The sequence below is a fragment of the Echiichthys vipera genome, assembly GCF_963691815.1.
Source record: "Echiichthys vipera genome assembly, chromosome: 22".
In the NCBI taxonomy this organism is placed as follows: Eukaryota; Metazoa; Chordata; class Actinopteri; order Perciformes; family Trachinidae; genus Echiichthys; species Echiichthys vipera.
In genome coordinates this window covers 10,303,136-10,322,720 of record NC_139847.1, presented here as the reverse complement: position 1 = coordinate 10,322,720, position 19,585 = coordinate 10,303,136, and the positions used below count along the sequence as shown (strand labels likewise).

At 42.7% G+C, this 19,585-nt stretch overlaps 2 protein-coding genes across 3 annotated transcripts; both read left to right on the top strand.

Annotated features, from left to right (window-relative positions):
* The first annotated feature begins 95 nt into the window (after positions 1-95).
* Positions 96-3,502, top strand: LOC310964415 (uncharacterized protein). 2 transcript variants are annotated; one of them, XM_083937536.1, is made up of 4 exons: positions 96-232; positions 655-724; positions 1,022-1,170; positions 2,257-3,502. In XM_083937536.1, exon 4 carries the CDS (start codon positions 2,259-2,261, stop codon positions 2,886-2,888), a length of 630 nt encoding a protein of 209 aa, XP_083793662.1. In that variant the 5' UTR covers positions 96-232; positions 655-724; positions 1,022-1,170; positions 2,257-2,258; the 3' UTR covers positions 2,889-3,502. The 2 variants fall into 2 exon arrangements, with proteins under 2 accessions (XP_083793662.1, XP_083793663.1); XM_083937537.1 differs by lacking the exons at positions 96-232; positions 655-724 and adding an exon at positions 751-812.
* A 1,960-nt stretch (positions 3,503-5,462) lies between these two features.
* On the top strand, positions 5,463-19,585 carry dtx4a (deltex 4, E3 ubiquitin ligase a; the record flags this gene model as incomplete). The annotated part of the gene is made up of 8 exons (XM_083937318.1): positions 5,463-5,670; positions 7,201-8,407; positions 17,834-17,895; positions 18,233-18,394; positions 18,521-18,582; positions 18,732-19,052; positions 19,141-19,230; positions 19,329-19,585. 8 exons carry the CDS (start codon positions 5,463-5,465, stop codon positions 19,557-19,559), a joined length of 2,343 nt encoding a protein of 780 aa, XP_083793444.1. The 3' UTR covers positions 19,560-19,585.

Below are 19,585 nucleotides of genomic sequence, written 5' to 3'. Positions count from 1 at the left end.
GCTTGATTTTGTGTTTAATCAGTGTTCTCGCCTCCTTCAGCCTCCACCTACCTCAGAGGGCTGCAGCGAGCTTTCTTCACCAAAGTTCACGCATCCCCCCCTGCCTCGTTTGTTCTCTGTCACCTCCTACACCTACATGCTGTCACACGGTTCAGAGGAACCCTAAAGTACACAAGTCAATCTCTTATCAGTGTTCTGCTTCAACAAACTTTATCTTCTGCTTACAACTTGGGTAAGTGTTTTACAGTTTATTATTTACCTCATTTTTAACAGAAAAAGCCTCTTCACTTGTTTTTGCTGTACATAATTGTCTCCATTCTTAATCAATCATAATATGCCTTGTGCTTTCTCTGCTCTTCTGTATTTAGTTCTTTATACAAGATTGGATAATTCTATCTTTAACCTAATGGACTCGAGCTTTAAATGGTTGTATAATTATTATGCAGGCATTCATCTACCACCATGTTTTCTCATGCATTTCCGCTTAAATTGCGTGTTAAGTGCACTTATTTCACATCCGTATTTTTTTATTTATTGTATTAAACATTAAGTTGCAACACTTTATGTCTGTTCTCTAGGAGTCTAATTAACCATGACTAAAAAGTTTCCTCCCATGGCAGGCTGACTGATGCTGTTCAATTATCATTTTGACAGGAAACCAGCAACGCTGCGAGCGGTCTGCTCGCTTCCTGTCACCGACAGCTTACAGTCAAACACGATAAAGGCAAAACACACTTCCTGTTACATCTCCAGCATATGTGTTTGTATATCGCAATTATGAACCTTTGGTTGCATTTCAGCCAGCGTGAATGGTAACTTCATAATTATTATTCTGTCAGGATTAGATTAGATATCAGTACTGGGGGGGGGAGATGTTACAATTGAGAGGCTTTCAAAATGAAATACAACATTGGAGTGATTCTTTAAAGCTGAATTAGTTGCATTTCTGCTTAATTTTGAGTTGATTAACCCTGAAATGCCACTGCAAATTGAACGGAATGAATAACTTTCTTATCTCTAGGTCCTGAATATAAATTCACCCATGGATTTCCTTCTGATGAAAACTTAACAACGACTTTAAGTACAAGGGGTTTGAGTTTGAAAATTCTGCCTGTAACTGTGACACTGAGCCAGTGGGACTTTTCACTCAACGGGGAATTTTCTAAGGAGGTAAAGTACATTTTTCTAAATCAAATCTGTCTCGGCTTTGAGGGAATTACAGCTCTGTTAACATTGAGAGGATTTCTGGTGCTTTTGGAAAGAAATAGCAGTGGATTAAGGCCTGGTTCAAACAGCCCACAATGTTCAGCATATGTTTTATTCTGCATTCAGAAAATGTGAATTTTCATTTGCTGGCATCACACAAGGAATTTTTTATACGACAAACCACATCCATGTGGCACCCAAGTATAGGCTAATGAGCTAAAACAGATCACACAATAAAAAGTATTTCCAAATCAAAAACGCCCTTCTCTATTATAGCAATCGTGGGAAATACACTTATTTGCTGTCTTGCTAAACGAGAAGCTTGATACCACACACGGCCCCCAGTGGCGCTCTGCCATTGGTCCGACCGCCCACTGTACTGAAACCAACAGTTTGAAAATCTTCCCATCAGGCCGAAAGCGTTTTTCTTTATTTAACTTAGCTCACAAAAGCGCTGTTAAAGTTAAATATTAGTTGGATTGAAAAGTCATACAAAGTCATACATTATGATTTAAAGGTATGTTATCTGTTAAACTCATCAATAACAGAGTCTGGAAAGTGGTAAGGCCGGCAGTCACTGAGCAATACACAATGGGCAGTGAGCTTTTGTTTTCAGGACAACAGGCCATTGAGCTATAGGGTCCAACAGGAAATGTTTTGGACTATTAACCCTCCAGATCAATGGGCAGTCTGACCCAGAAGCCATCTAGCTTAGCTTAGCATAAAGACTCCAAACGGGGAAAAAGCAAGCCTGGCTTCTGTAAAAAACTTGCTTAACATAGCTGGTTGTGTGCTGGAATATTCATTTGAACCTGGAGCCTTTGGACAGAGCGAGGCTAGTTGTTTCTCTGTGTTTCCAGTCTTTATGTTAAGCTAAGCTAACCAGCTGCTCCGGCTCCTTTTTAACCGCAGATGTAAGGGGGGCGTGAGCAGCAGGAAATCGAATAAACCGATTTCCCAGAACGTCAAATTATTTCTTTAAGTGCCACTGAATACAAATCAGCCAACCACGCGTGACCATGCTAACACTTTTCTTTCTCTTCCCTTCAGGCATGACTGACTCTCAGAACACCGTCAAATATGAATCGTCCCCTAAGACGGTGCTGATCCTTTTTTTCTGCCTAATAGGCTTAATTATATTGCTGATCTTCTTGTACAAGAAGTTGAACAAGGAGGCCAATGGAGAGTATACCGTACGGCGCATGGTGTATAAGGAAGGAGGGCTCAGGGACCGGGTGAGAGGTGCAGCGTTAGCTCTGGGGACGCGTCTGGGAGTCCAGCTGTGGCCTCAAAGTGATGCTGCTGAGGATGGAGAGGAAATGCAAGAGGTCAAAGATGAAGAGGGACAGGTGGAGGAGGGTGGTAGCAAGGGCAGTGACAGCGAGGGCGATGATGAGGAGGAGGAGGAGGAGGAAAGTGTAGAGCAGTGTGGGGAGGCAAAGGGAAAAGGAGGTGATACTTCAGGTGATAACTCAAGTTTGGAGGGTTCAGAGGCAGGGGAGCAAGCCAGGCTAACGGATCAGGCAGAGGCAAAGGAAGAGACAGAGGGAGAGGGGGATGGTAAAGGTGAAGCAAGTGGAGGGGCTGGATTGTTGATAGATCTAAAGCAATTCTCTGGAAGTGCCATCTGGTCTGGGAAAGAGGGAGGCGAGGGCAAGGAGAGTGATATGACTGCACTGTAAGAGCAATGAAAAGCAAAACATGAAATACACGGGAGGCTCAGGAAATAGTCTTAATCATAATCAGTATTGAGGCCATGGGTCTAAATTTAAATAGATTTTCTGTAACTTGTATAATGTGGCCCAGGAAAAGGGAAGTTTGGGGTCCCCTGCTAGAGCTGCTGCCCCCGCGACCCGACCCCGGAGTGAGTGTATTTCCCAACATGAATATCTTAATGCTGGTCCAAACTGCCATGAAAAAAACTCTTTGTGTGTGTTGTCTAGAAATACCATAAATACCATAAATACCATACCATACCATACCATAGAAAACACGTCTTTAATCGCAAAATGTAGACTTCCCCCAGGTTGCTAAAACCCCATAAATTCCCCCTAAAGAACACTGGAGGCATTGTCCCCCATGGTAACTGTGGCTCTGGTCGTCCTTACACTTCCTGTTAAAAGGTGACTGATGAATGAAGCTGTTATAAAAATGCACGTGGAGCTTACGTTGGATTGAATGTTTTTGTAAGAGTGTACCTTTTATGTCAAACTTTGTATTAACGTCTGTATATTGTGGACTGTGTTTTTTTTAAATTGCTTTAAATGTTTTTTTAAAAGATTAAAAGCAGAAAAACAATTTTGTTCTTAATGTCAGTGAATTGATTCCAGTTTCTCACACGTGAACTGATTTCTTTTGTTTATTTATTTTTAAATTCTGAATGAATTTTTTATTTTGGATACAAAAATAGATCAATACATTTCTCTTTTTTGATTAAATTAAATAATATGCATTAAATTATAATACATATTTGATAGGAATATATAAGAAATCCATTGTATTTCATAAAATACTTGTAAATTATAACTAAAAATTGGTTTAGTTCGGAAAAGTATTAAAGGAATAAAAATAAAAATAATAAATGTTTGATAGAGGAACCTGTTAACTAACAAATAATTATGGAGCAGGGGTCCTGTGAAAAAGAATTTTCGGTATAACCTTTTCTTTTTTCCTTTTTAGGCTAAATGTCTGAAATAAATTTAAATCAAATCAAATGTAAGTGGTAAAGTGAATATTTATGGGGGTTGAATTAGCGGAAAACTGGCAGAATATTAACATTTTTTAAAAATCATTAGTTGTAACCCAAGTCATATCATTGTAGGATAATCGACATTTGAGCTGCATTTTATACTGTGTTAGTTCGTAAAAGTAGATTCTTCAGTGTGTTGAATTAAGCCTACTGCAAAACTATAACATTACGCTCTGTGTATCTTTGCTGTTAAATGATATAAAACTGCAATAAGGTTACTATAAACTCGAATTAATTGACATACACTAAATACTTCATTTACTTCCCTGTTATTGAAGGGTAATCATCATATAAAAACAGTAATTTTATCAATGTTGACCAATGGGGATGTAGCTCAGTGGTAGAGCGCATGCTTCGCATGTATGAGGTCCCGGGTTCAATCCCCGGCATCTCCAGGGATACTTTTATTGTGTTGTGTATCTCTTGTCTGAAGATAACACACATCATAAGAAGAGTTAGATTTGTGGAGGTTACACCGAAGGATATAATATAAAAACATTTCAACAGCTCATTCCAGCGATACGGTGAACAATGAGCACGTGAGATGAGACACGCTCGTGATTGGCCAGACGGAGAGCTTGCTCAAATCGGATTGGATGTCGGGAGGTCTTCGAAGGCGCGTGAGTGTGGGAGTACGCACGCACGGGAATGTCAAACATCTATTAATCACTATAGTCTTCAGTGGTGGGTGAGAGCATGTGAATACATAGAAACGTGTCTGTATCTATGGGTGAGATCGCGACATAAGTTAGCCCGAGTCAAAGAAAAGTGTAACTTACACATTACTTACTTACAATGCAAATGTAACCAGAAATCCGGGAGTTTACCTGAAGACTGGAGATGAAGATTACATATGGATCATCATTACCAAAACACCTAAGTTGTTCTACAAAGCAGAGATTGACTGGAAACAGCGGAGTCGGTTTAACCTGGTAAATATTTCAGTTATCTGCCCTCAAAGACGTGATCCTCCCCTACACGCTGCGCAGATCACATACTTTCTAAATGCACGATCACAGTCAGCCTGTCACGGTAACCTAGGCTACTTAACGGGTGCCGCACCACCGTGAGCATCCAAGTTGCATTTTCTCCTCTCACCCTAACTTGATTGTGCCGGAGAAATGATTTCGGTAGACGTCACTCATCTGCATAGGGAGTAAAATGCAACCATCCTGCAAGGCTCCTTTGCGCCCTGATACTCTCTGTACCCTCGCCGTGTGATTAAAAGAGGACCTACTTATTGCTGCATAACCGAAACTACAAACATGGAAGGTACAGTTTGCATGTAGTGTCATGCCAATATAGATATATATATTTATATCCCCAGATAGGAAACACATCTGGGTTGCAAACTGTCCAAGATGGATGCAGCGCCGCTGTGCGCAGGGATGCACGGCGGAGCGGCAGTAGGGTGTCTTTAAATGCCCACCATCCCTAGCGGTTTCGCTTTCATTTGTGCCTCCGTATTGTCAGTTGTTGTTTTTTTTCCCACCTTTGCAGGAGTAGGATGTTACTAGCATCCGCCGTAGTGGTATGGGAATGGCTGAACGAGCACGGACGCTGGCGGCCCTACAGCCCGGCTGTCTGTCATCACATCGAGGCAGTCATCCGGAGCGACCCGCGGTGTGGTAGTGTTGTCCTCGGCCAGGTGGACTCTCGCCTCTCGCCCTACATCATCGATTTGCATTCCATGCACCAGTTCCGACAAGACACAGGTGAGAAGCAGAGAGGAGAGACACACAGGGGCGGAGGGTGGAGCGGTGGAGCCGGGCCTGAAGTGGAGGCCTATTTATTACTCATGTCATGTGTGTCTACCTATTTTTTTTTGCAAGCCCTTTATGTAGATTCTGCTCCAGAAGATGATAGTCCCGATGGGTGTGTTTTCTGCAAAGTGGCTTTTTAATTCTATAGCAATTCCATTTAAAAAAAAATGTACATACCTCCAAATATATTCTATACCATAGATTACACTGTTCCTGTATTCTGTTATATTTCAGGGACATGTGCTGTGTGATTTTGAACGTGTCAGTGATTGAGTCGTGTTTTTTGTAGGACCTGTGCATGTGGCACTTAGGCCACAGTAGCAGCTGAAGTGTCCAGTCATAGCCACAGTCAGATTTTTTTTTTTTACTGCAAACACCATCACTGATATCTTTTAAAGGGCAGAACATGGGCATGATACATCACTTTTCATGAGTCAAAGCTTCATCAAAGAGAAGCAAGCGGAGCAGTAAGACAAAGCAGGCGATTGTCAGTTGTCAGATGTCTAACTTTGGCAGAGAACCCAACATTTCACCCTTTTTCCCTCTCTCTCTCAACATTTGCTGACAAAAGCCTTTGTGAAGTTTGTTTTCCAAACCCAGCAGAAGCTGAACTGGGGTAGGCAGGGTCATGGATGTGGGCAGGGTGCCCCAGACAGTCTGAATAGGAGACAGGGAAGAGGAGGGGGAGGACGAGGAGGACGAGGAGAAGGGTGGGGAAGAATTTCAGGAGGTCTGAGGTCATTGATGAAATGGGGTCAATGGGAGTAGATCTCATGAATGAGCTCCCTTGTTGTCTTGTTAAGTGTCTACAGTGCCACACATACTGTATGGTCATAGATGTGTCATAGATAATTTGTGGCTTCGGAGAGATTTTGCTGTATGTGTGATGTATGTATTTGAAATTACAGCACTACAGTGTGCTGTGTAATGTTACAGTTCTGACGAAATTGCCTTGTGATCCCCAAAAAGGCTTAATTTCTCCCTTTTTAGATTCAAGTTCTCTCATCTCCCGAGAAATCTTTGCACAGGATTTGATATGTGAAGGCTTTAGGTTTATGAAGACTCTGTAGAGTTTCTCTGGATACCCTGGGAAAGCAAACACTGCCAGCTTTGGGTCGGATCAAGGCTGCCTGCCAATCAGAATTCGGAACACTGTGTGCTGTTACCAGGGGCAACCTGTTTGCCCAAATTCTTAGCAAGCAAACACAGACATGTTGAATTTGTTAGGGTTGCGATTTAATTGTTCAGAGTGAATAGTACTAGTCAGCCACTTACCTCCTAATGCAGCTACCTCTCATCATCAAGTATCGTCAAGTATGATGAAAGTAGTTCAGGTCCAGAGAGAAAGAACATCAACATAAAGAGGTAGAAATCTTCACTGACCAGTAAATCTATTTGTGGGAATAGTACAGTAGTTAGTCAAAATCTTAATAATGTGCATGAATCTTTCGCATTGTTCTGACCTCCTAATCCCTGCCTAAGGTACCCTTCGACCGGTACGCCGTAGCTTCTACGACCCCACCTCAGCGCCAGGCCAGGGCTGGTTGTGGGAGTGGGAGAACGACGCTGGCAGTTGGACAGCGTACGACACAGAGGTGGGCATCGCCATCCAGGCCGCGCGAGATCGTCAGCAGCCCTGGCTGGACCTAGCGCCGCTGGGTTTCTGTTACCTCATTGACTTCGAAAGCATGACCCAAATCAACGGGCAGACGCAGCGTTGCAGGCGCATCCAGCGCCGCTCCGACCTGGCTTACCCGCTGGTGTCTGGGCCCCTGCCCAAATCCCACCACGCCTGGGGGCCAATGTCCATGCCCAGCCACGGTGGGCTACTCGGTGTGGATGTATCTGGAGTAGGTATGGGGATCCGGATGAGCAACAGTGGAACTGGAAACGGGAGCGCGTACCCCAGTGGGGCGCTCCCGGCCTCTGCCATCACCTCCTTGGGACAGCCCTGCGCCTGTCAGCAGTGTATGTTGGTGCTAAGTGTCAAAGCGGGCACCATGTCCGCTCACACTCTGGGTAGGAGACCCCCACAGACCAAACCACCTAGTCCAAAAATCAGCAGTTACTCTGTCCCAGGAGGGTCGTACTCACTGACCCTCCCTCGACCTCCTACCCTGTCACGGTCATTCTCCCCCCACAGGACGTCTATTGTTGGGGCGACAGGTGGCTATAGTCTCGGTGGTATGGGTGGCATGGGTGGAATGGGTGGTATGGTTGGTGCAGGAGGTGTAGGAATGGTCGGTGGTAGTGGTGTCGGCGGTCCCAGCCTTGGTTATGGAGGAGGCTTCACCCACTCTCTGTCCCTCCTTGGCTCAGCTACCACCGCCCTCTCCATCTCCTCCACCCGCCCCCCTCCTCCACCTCTCCCTCCGCCCCCACCGCCTCCTCCTCCAACCTCCCACGCACTCTCACCTACTGCCACCTCTCCCCCTCACCCCTCCACCTCGTCCTCTCTCTCTGCTTCCTGTCCTGCCCCTACGTTGTCCCTTCCGGGCCCGCCCCTCATCTCCACGGCTGCCTCCACCTGCACGCCCTCGCCTTCCGCCCGCGTCCTGGGTCCAGTGTCTTCATCTGGGGCTGCAGCCTGCGCAGCCCCTCTGCCGCCCAGGTCAAGCCTAGCGGGGCTGAGCCGACCTGCACTGCAGCGTATCGCCATGGCTCAGTCACGTGCCCTTATTGCCTCTGGGTGAGTACCAAAGTGTAGTAGTACATCAGTTCAGTCTTTTCATTCACATTCACAAAGGATTTATCATCCAAGAAAAAGTAAGGGAACCTCTGGAAATAAAGTGTATGGATTTCTAATGGATTATATTAAAGCAAGCTTGACATTCTTACAAAAAACACCCTTCAGAAAATTTCCAAATTACTATTAGGAGTAGTTAATCTAGACCCAACATTAAAATCCTCTTCCACACAACTGAACAGACAGACATACATGCAGTACTTAAAGTGTAACTTGGTGCAAAATCCTCCCATGGTCTTTTTCGGACCTTACATACATCAAATAAGCCATCAAGACAGTTTTTCTGTGTATAAACTATTAACGGAGAAATACGGTAGAGTTGCTAACAGACAAACGTGGCTAACACTGATTAGCTCGGGCAGTACGGTGAAGGCATTAAAACGTCTTTTTTAACCACTAATACTGCTCAAAATAACACCAAACCTCTGCAGTAGCATGAGAAGAGTCCCTACACATAAAACAAAGCACCAATGGGCTCCTTTCTTTTGGATTGACTTTGGTAATTGACTTGAATGGACTTTACTATGAGAGGAGCTGGTACAGGGGCCAGTAGGTAAGTCTTTAAAACACTCTTTTAATAAACTTTGGGTTCACTAACTACGTTGTTGGTGCTTGGTTTTATGTGTTAGGACTCTTATCATGCTACTGCCGGGGTTTGCTGTTATTTTGATCAGTCCGGCTGTTAGCGACTCTCCCGTATTTCTCCGTTAATAGTTGTTGTGTGAAAAAACTGTCTCAATGGCTTATTTGATGTATGTAAATGCTGAAAAAGACCATTGGATGAGTTTACACCGGAATTACACTTTAGTTAGACACATGATTAGCTTAAAGCTGCAATTATCAATATTTTCATGTTGCCAGTGGATGATTTAAAAAGGGCTGCTCGTATTGATGAATCCACAGAGTATTATATATTACCCAGCAGCCAGCTGTTTCAGTGCAAAACCTCTAAAAAAATCTGCTGTAAACTACCTGTGCATCACCAAACAGGGACAAGTCGGAAAAATAGTAAAACAAATGATATTATATAAATTTTAAGCGTTCAATTTAAGACCTTCAAATGAATCTCAGCAGACACTACGCCCCTTATCAATTTACTGTATAAGAAGCTAAATGAGACCAACTAAACAGGATGTGTAAAACAATCAATTTAGACAGGACTCTCTAATGTGTTTGAAGCCCTCATTACATCAGCGCTCATTGGCATTCATGAGCCTTTAATCTTTGTGACAAAGTCCACCGGGCTTGTTCATTTCCACCGAAATACAATGAAGAGCATTCACGCTCGACGAGCCGGTGTCTCGCAAGTGTTTCGCATTCCAGACATTTGTCATGCAACCGCTTAATGATGGATTTACTCTACCAACACACACACGCACACTCAAACACATGTAAATGCATATTTTGTTTACCATTTTCATGCAAACAATCGTGCTTCTGGGCATAGAGAAATCTAAAACCCATAGAAATGCTTTGTGCTTATAATGCGCAAGTGAGCACTTGGGTTGGTAACCGTAGCAACCAGTATGGACCAGGCAAGGGTTTGTTTCCCAAAGCAGGTTTACTGACATATCTGAATAACTTTGGAAATATGGACATGCGCTAGGTTTGACTTAGCAAACCGCATCTGGAGGGGGTCTGTAACATCTGGGATGTCCCCATCGTTATGGAATGCTTGATATTCCTTTGGAGACTTTGGAGAGTTTGAGCATCTCGACCAAAAATCGGAGGTCTTTTTCTGTCGTCTTGTGGGCCTTTAATCTACTTCATTCTTCTTTCATATTGGCTCTCGATATATAGTGTAAACAGAAAGTAATCTTTCTAATATTACAGCCCCCCTCCTCTCAGAAAGGCCTTGTTTATTGTTACCTGACCTTTACTGGGCAGAATGATATATGTCTTTGCTTACCATAAAGGTCCCATATTGTTAAAGGTGAGATTTCCATGTTTTTGTATTCATAAAGCAAATTGAGGGGCTATCTTAATAATGTGAAAGCATCAAATCACTCAATCCCCAGAGAAATGCACACAGCCCATATTCCGAAAGTGTCAAGACTTCTGTATGGTTATGATGTCACACCTTGCCTACAGTATATATAGGTAGAAATCATGTTACAGTGCTTTTACTGTCATTCCCCGCTTGTAATGACGGTGCAGAGACACCAGATCACAGATGCAGGAGACCCAGATACACTGACCAATCGGAGCAGACTGTGTTTTTTCAGAAGGGGGTCTTAAAGAGACAGGCGCTAAAGCTGCGCTTTTCAGACAGGGTGAATACAGACGGACAGTATAAGAAAAATAATGTTTTTTGTGAACATTAAAGCTTATAAACATGTTCTAGTAGAAACACAACACATGAATATGAACCTGCAAATGAGCATAATATTGGACCTTACAGTATCAGAGTTATGAATTAAAGAACCCAGTGTCCATGTGTCGTAGCCAGAGGGCACTGGTTAGCAAGATATCTGTAGAGAGAGTTTCTGAGAAGACTTTCGGACCAAGAACACTGCTGTTCTTTCATCATTTTATCAATCCTTTGTGCTTTGCCGCTGGTTTTGTTTGTTGCCTTGTTGTGAGCATACAACACCTTTTGATTTTAGCATCTAGATTTTATCAGATTCCAATTATAGCCTTTCTTTTAATAATATCTCAAATATAACGGGAGACTTGCCCACATTACTCAAACCCATGCGGTGTGATTCAAAAAAACTTGTGATTAAACACTGACAAATGATCACATGCTGAGGAGAATTTCCATATGAGTGAACCCAACATCGCCCCAGCAGAATACCCCGACTTTCTGAGTCCTCACATTAGCAAATTGAGCTAAGCCTAGTGTTAATACCAAATACCACAGGCTTAATATTCTTGCTTCAGTAATCTGTGCATTTTGTGTCAGGTGAGCTGTGTGACTGACCCATTCTTCAGCATATCGGGCGAGGACACCTGCTGCTGCGGTAACTAAGCCAACGTCACAGATCAAGAGTCTTTCTGATCCCATCAGCCCGGGATTCTCGGCTCACCCCTCTGCTGCTCCCTCTCTCTCCTTCTGTTTGTTCTAAGCTCCACTTAGTGCTCCTGCTGGCATCGTCTTATGGCTTTATCCGCAAATTCATAACTGGCACCACACGTGAACTGGAGCAGTGGAGGGAACCACTTCCTTTCGAGTGGTCGAGTTAAATCATGAAAGCACATGTTCACATTTATCAATTAAATTCATTTAAAGAAGAAGACAGTTGAAAAAGTGGACCATTGACCGTTTGAAGCATTGCCTTCATTAGTCGACATATTGTTACAGCAGTTTGCTTATTTTGCTGCTTCTGCACTCATTTGGTGTGACTGATATTTAATTTACATTTAGTCAAAGGCAAAAGCAGTTTAATAGCGGTTTCACGTATTACTATAAACTTGACAAAATTGGACTTGTTTGTTTTAGTAAAGCCAAAACAAAAATCATATTCCTCCAAACCAATAGCTCCCAGCATTATTTTATAATATATAAAGCCTAAAATGCAGCCATCACTTAGCTGCTGGCTGGTAAATAATCCAAATGACCAAATTACGAGCCGGCTATATGTAGTATAGTGTATGTGTACGTGTCTATATGTGGTGTAATCTGCATTATGACCTGCCTACTGACGCTCTACCCAGGCGCTCCCCCCTCGCCTAATCCAAACTAAGTATTTCCGGTGAGTGAAAGCGTTCCTGCCAGGGGGAATCTCCCGTTTTGTGCTGCACGTGTGAAAGAGAAACGCCAGACTATCTCCAAGCTTGATTCTCCTGACATCGTGCAGGATTCATATGTGAAAACGACTTGAGACTGTGAGCAGGCAGTGTGCAGTGCGGTTTTCCAGGTTGTGTGTGGGTTGTTTTGTCGCAGGAAACAGCTGCCCGCTATGAATGGAAAAAGTACTAATGAAAGCACTGAGTGCGGACCAAGTATCGGACCAGAAAACCAAAACAATGAGCTGAAAGACATTTAAACACTCCATAGAGCTGAGGGGAACTGCAGTCAGGCGCTAATTCTCTGTAGGTTCATCACTATGGGCGACCCCTTTCACGTTACACACAACCATTTCATTCACCATATAATATTGAGATCCATACTACCACACTGGTTGTTTGTTTCTACCATCTATAAATACTATACCTAAACGTAATGGTTGCTGTTTTAAACGTGGTTAATGTTGGTTGCAGTTTGATCAGGTTTAGGTTACAAAACTACTTTGTTAAGTTGAGAAAGAGATCATGACTTGCATTAATGTACTGTATGTTTGTTACATAATTTAAGTTATGTACATAACATAGTTCAATTAAGTTAACACGGACTCTTGGTTTCGAACTTTGTTCCCGTTATAATAACTACGGCTGCTAGAGGTCGCATTAACATATTAACATTAATATGGGTCGTAATCACAGACTTTGATAAATATGCCCCGGAGATTGCTGCTTGGTCTTAATGAGCTGCTTGTACAAACGACATATGAGGTGGTTATATGGGGAGGACGCATACATATTTAAAGTTTTGGTCCATAAGATTTCAGATACCTTGTTTCTAGCGGCCTCTTTGGCGATAAGATGTAACTGCAGGTGAGCCTGTTATTTCAGAGAACTCATCTTGTCAGGTTCACGGTCACTATGTGTGTTGACAATTTATATTTTGTTTTTTATTTTTTGCTCTTTTGTAAACTTTATTGAAACACATTCACTTCTCTACTTCTGGTCCGACCCCTATATGTTGGCGTCTTAAATCCACACACCAAAAATGTTCCTTTTGCACTTCTGCCCTTACTACAAGCCTGACACAAGTTGGAAGTTCCTGATTTCTGATTACAAGTGAACACAGCATAACCGTTAGTGACGAGTTCGGCCCACAGACCAACCGTCACTAACATGGCGGCGTATTTACATCTAGCCCGGGAATGTTGCCACAGACACATATATTGAAATACTCAGGTAGAAACTCTTTTATTAGTATTGTTTAACTCACTCTTTGATAGATAATAACTTAAAAGACAATTAAAGAGATGAAAATCTCACAGAGTGCATCTTTTAACTATATTAAAACATAAAAATGCATTCCAGATAATTCAGGATGATTTACTGTATGAGTAATTCTAAAGCTTGTTTCTCATTTTGAACAGAACCTGTCCGAGGGTTTTTAAAATGTAATGCTTAGTACATGATCATTTATTCATCTTCAACCGCTTGTCCCCGTCGGGGTCGCGGGGGGCTGGTGCCGATCTAAGCTGACATCAGGCGTGAGGCGGGGTACACCCTGGACAGGACTGCAGTTTATCGCAGGGCACACAGAGACGAACAGAGACAGACAACCATTCACACCTACGGGCAACACCTAACATGTGCATGTATTTGGACTGTGGGAAGAAACCGGAGAACCCAGAGAAAACCCACACAGACACGGGGAGAATATGCAAACTCCACACAGAAGGGCCCCAGCCGGGGTTCAAACCAGGAACACTCTGGCTGTGAGGCGACAGTGCTAACCACCACACCGTGTCATCCTAGTACAAGATGCAGAGTGCAAATAAATAACCTTAAAAAAGCAAAAATTATATTATGAGCATCTACAATTTACAATATCACAAATACGCGACAAAATGAGGAAGTGAGATACATTTCCGATAAATAGATATACTGACTATCATAGTCACAGCGTATACTATATTATGGTTCTAAGTGTAGCTGATAACAAAATATATTTGAAAAGAATAACATTTGTTATTTGTTATTGTTGTGAGAGTTTCCTGCAGTGGAATGGAACAGATGGGTTCCAAGAAAAGTGTCAAAGTCTGAGGGGTCCCCAACGTCACAGATTATCAAAGTGACGCGAGTTTCCTTTGGTCCACACACCTGCATCCCTTCTCCTCTTGCTGCGCTGGTTTGATTTCCGCGAGTGTGTCACCCCCAGAAAACCTTCACTGCTAAGTGTGTGTAGAAAATGTGTGTGAGTATTGCCATATGCCGCAGCTCGTGTGTTTCCATCATCCAGCGGTCCAGATGGAGGCTGCTCTAATGCCACTAGATTAGCCGGGATTAAAGAAACGTGACTAATTGACACTCTTCTTGTTTCCCACCCTTGCTCTGCTTCACCTTCACATTTCTTTAATCTGTTTTTATCATATTGCTCACATTGTCCTGCCTGACACACAGATGTTAATCATGCTCAGGGTTGACCCAGTCAGAAGACACGTTTTTTTTTAATGACTTTGTGAATCACGTATGGCAGGCACACACGAAGGCGATACTACAGCTTGGACACAAACACCTATAGTGAAATAGTACAGTGTGAGCAGGTTGTCAGGTACAGGAACTGTACAGTTTGTACTGTACAGTAACTCTTGGCCGCTAGTTCTTATGTGTCATGGTAGCATCATTTAGGGACACATCTTCTAGGTGATGAAAACACTGTGCAGAAACGTGCTGTTGCTTCAACCTACAAGCCTATATTACTGTAGTTTACTTTAAGAACAAGGTCAATCAAATCACATTTGATTAGTCATTTTGAGATAAATTTCAGACTCGTGAAGTCATCAGGTATGGAGTCTGGAGCTGCTCCATAGCCAATGAATGGGGATCTGACTTTGAATGTTTTTCTTTTTTTTTATTCCTAAATCAACTTTATTCTACTATAGTGTTTTCTATTGTGGCCATTGTTGCCATTTTATATATATTTAATGTTTCCCCCTTTCCCACAAATCCTCAGGAAAGACTAAATGGCAACAATAAAGCAACAGTAATACACAGACAAAGAATCACCCAAAAAATGAATAAAGGTTCTCAACGTTATTCTATTGTAGGGTTTTCTATTGAGAAAGAGAAAATGGTCCCGTATTCTCAGGTCCCCTGTGCTCTCACGTCTAAAACATTTTTCACAAATCATCGTCTGTGAAGCAGCTTCACACTTGATGATGACATTACAAATTTTAGAGTTTTGGCACTCTTGTTTAGGATTTGGGAGAGAGTTGGTCAATATTTTCAGTCCGCCTTAGACCATAAAAAGGCCGTAGTTCCCCTTTAATTATTATTTTTTTATGTCAAAAAGGGCCCCTGCTAGTCATCATTACCTGCCGTAACTAGGACACTGGTATTGTTTTTACCTTGTGTGTGTGTGTGTGTGCGTGTGTGAGTGTGTGAGTGTGTGTTTGTGTGTGTGTGTGTGTGTGTGTGTGTGTTTGATTGTGTCATCTTGGCAAAATATAGTCCTAAAGACTTCAGTGTCTTTCAGTGGGAACTAACACAGAGACAATTTTACAATTTTAGTACTTAAGTAGGTATTTATATGTCTGCCTGTCTTTCTGTCTACATATTTTGTGCATTATTATATTATAAATGAAAAATACTCACAAAAAGAAAGCAGAAAATGGTTAAAAACAAATACTTTTTTCATTTTTTGTAGTTGCCATTTTTAAAAAATAACTCATAATATAGCAACAATAAAGCAATAGTATAACGCAAACAAAGAAGGAAAAACACTTAAAAGAAATATAATCACCCAAAAAATGAATAAAGGTCCTTGTGAAAAAACATGAATGAATTAAATAGATAAAAGACAAATAGATTGATACAAACACCACCACCAGGGTGTATGAAACATTAACATGTTTCTGTTGATGTGTTTTCAGTCTATTTTTGTTCGCGAGACTCTAGGCTGTAATGCAACCATTACAGTTACAGTCAGAGAGATCCCAGTGCAGTCAGGAGACATTATTAATGGTGCTTTTGATTGAGTCTTTCAATAATCCTGCCCAAATGTAAGGTTAGGACTCCATGATAGCAGGCGTAATATCTAGTGCCAGTATGTTAGTAGGCTACATCAACAAGTCGTATGTGCGCGTGTCTGTTGGCTTTATGGCAGCCGGGCAATGTGACGTGGTAACTGACAGGTACGCTAAATCCCTCCTGTGACGTATCTTTGGCCCGGAGTTTAGTCAACAGATTAAAACAGGTGGATTAGCCCTATAAAAGGTAGACGGAGACCCGACATTAACACACAAGCAGAGGAGAGAGAGAGAGAGAGAGACAGGGACAGACGAGAGCCGGAGCAAGTCAAATACTCCAGTTGGAAATTATTGCTGGAATATTTAGAGTTGTCTCTGTGGTCTTTGGTGCTTTCAAGCAGGAAAAATGACTATCATCAGAATTGGCAGACCGTAAGTACACACCTTTGACTGAATAGTGGCTGTTATAGATACAGTAAAGCAGTGGTCGGAGGTAGGTAGTTTGACATTTAAATAAAATAAGGACATGTTTGCTGCTGTCAGAATTATTTTCATTCAGCAGATTTAAGGAGTGTTTATAGTGCGTTAAAAATGGATGGTGCCACCCATTTTCTGTATAAAATCAAAGTCGCTTCATTGAGTTTTGACCTCCCTATAGACACACCACCCAAATGAATCATTTCAAGTAATTTCTATTTCCAATAATGCTGAGATATGTGTCCCTTAAAAAAAACAGAACATTATTTTGTATAATCATTTATTTATACTGCTTTGAAATTACAGGGGCACGCCACCTAAATTAAGAATTCCTATGTGTTATTTCTATGGCCTCGGAAAGTTCAGTAAATATTAGTGAACATGAGCTGCTCTCTCTCTCAAAGACAGAAAGTCTCAATGAATGGGAGATCGATCTTCCTTGTTGATCTTTTTTTAAGCTTAAAGGAGCTTTATTTTATTGTAGCCATGTCAGTGTCATCTATAACATCTTTACTAATTCATTGTCTATGGGGCGGCTCCGCACTTTATACATGTTGGCATTTGAAGTTTAGCTTTTAGCACTCTAGTTTTTGAATTTGTTTATTATTTGGTCACTAACATTTTTGGACTGTCTAACACAATAGGAATGACGTGTTTGAGTTTTATAAATGGACTTAGTTCCCCTTTAAGTCGACCTTAATTCTCTCTCTTAGAAAAATACTATCTTTTCATTGTGATTCAATTAAATGTGTTGCTCCTGAGTAGTTGATAAGTGCTTTATACCCAAAGATAGCAGACAGCAAAATAAATCATTTGCCAAGTGCCAGGTGTCTAATGCTGCCACACGCGTCCTAATCTTAAGCCTTACATAGCAGGTCCTACCTGGCAATTAGAACAGTGTGTCAATTTGTGATGAGCTACGGGTCTTTTTCCCTCTACGTGACTCGGCAAAAGCTCCTTAGCTCCTGCTGACATGGGGTGAACTTTAAGCTAGCATATGCTGTGTGCCGTTCCACCTGTTTACATGTGACTCATCAGATTCTGACGCCTTGAATCTGGGCTTAGGGTGACCGGGCCGGTTGCATGTCTGCTTTAAGTGTGTCAACAATCTGCTAATGAATGTGTTTGCTTTCTTGTGTTTCAGAGTGCCAACTGTTCCAGTGAAGAACCTGAATGGATCAAGTCCTGTACACCCCGCACTAGCAGGTGAATATATTGATACAACCATTTATCGTTATATTCAAATCAACCAGAAGTACTTTCTTTATAATAGATGTAAAATTCAGCTGTTAAGTCTCTGAACAGGCAGCTTACTTGTTAAAGTGTGCCCTACTTTAAATCTATTTCAATAACAATTTACCTGACACTGATATACTACCCTAAAGACACCACAGCTTATGACCGTAAGCCCCATATTTAACTAGGAAATCCACTAACCAGACCAGAGTATGGTTAAAAAATAATTCCCTGGATAAAGAGTTTATCACGCACAGTAAACCCCAAATGCAGTGTCTAACATCTGCTCTCTGCTGGCTTCATGCAGGCATTACAGGCATCCTGATGAGCGCAGCAGGACTTCCTGTCTGCCTGACCCGCCCTCCCAAGCTGGTGCTTCATCCTCCACCAGTCAGCAAGAGTGACATCAAGCCCGTCCCCGGTCTGGGCCACTGCTGTCGCAAGACCACGAAGAAACAGGCTCGTAAAGGTGGGTTTGACGTTAAAGTTTTGCTCGTGAGTTTCCTTTTTTCGCCCAAATATAGACAGTCATATCTGTTGGGCGCATTTTGGTAATAAATAGATCAACAAATCATTTTGTGTTTCCGTCTCATAGGAAAGACCCCTGAGGAGGTGGTGAAGCGGTACCTACAGAAAGTCCGCAATCCCCCAGAGGAGGTGAGTTCTGCTTTTTGCTGAGTTTTATTTAATTAATTTTAGATGAACTGGTAGCTAAACACAAAAAGACAAAATAAGGAAAAGACATGTTTAAGACTGTCTGTATCGGATCGGAAAAGTCATTAACCGTACTTGTCTTCCCATCTCAGGACTGCACCATCTGCATGGAGGCCCTGGCCGGACCATCAGGCTACAAAGGCCCCGGCGTGGGTGGCATCTCCAGGGCCGAGTCGGTGGGCCGCCTGGCACAGTGTGGTCACCAGTATCATCTCCAATGCCTAGTTGCTATGTACAACAATGGCAACAAGGACGGCAGCCTGCAGTGTCCCACCTGCAAGACCATCTACGGAGTCAAGACCGGCAACCAGCCCCCGGGTAAAATGGAGTACCACGTCATCCCCCACTCTCTACCCGGCCACCCGGACTGCAAAACCATCCGGATCATTTATAACATCCCTCCTGGCATCCAGGTAAAGTCTTACCCATGCTTACACTAGCTTCTAAATGATGATAACAGGAGGTGTTATTGATTTGACGAACCTTGAACTTCCTGTTTAGGGCCCAGAGCACCCAAATCCAGGCAAACCCTTCACTGCCCGTGGGTTCCCCAGGCACTGCTACCTCCCTGACAGCGAGAAGGGACGCAAGGTAAATGAGAACTCTTCTATGTCCAACTTTCTGGATGGTTTCAAGTAAATGTGACTGGATTGTGTGATCATCTTTTCTTTCTTCATCTCTTCGTCCAGGTTCTGAGGCTTCTTCTGGTAGCGTGGGACCGCCGCCTCATTTTCTCTGTGGGCACATCCAGCACCACCGGTGAGTCGGATACGGTCATATGGAACGAGGTGCACCACAAGACGGAGTTCGGCTCTAACCTGACGGGTCACGGCTACCCCGACCCCGGCCATTTGGACAACGTTCTGGAGGAGCTCAAGGCTCAGGGCATCACCGAGGAGGAGTGTCTACCCAGAGACTGAGCAGAGACATACAGAGACACAAGGGA

Coding starts and splice junctions, on each gene's coding strand:
- LOC310964415 (XM_083937536.1), top strand. CDS start 2,259: ATGACTGACTCTCAGAACACCGTCAAATATGAATCGTCCCCTAAGACG.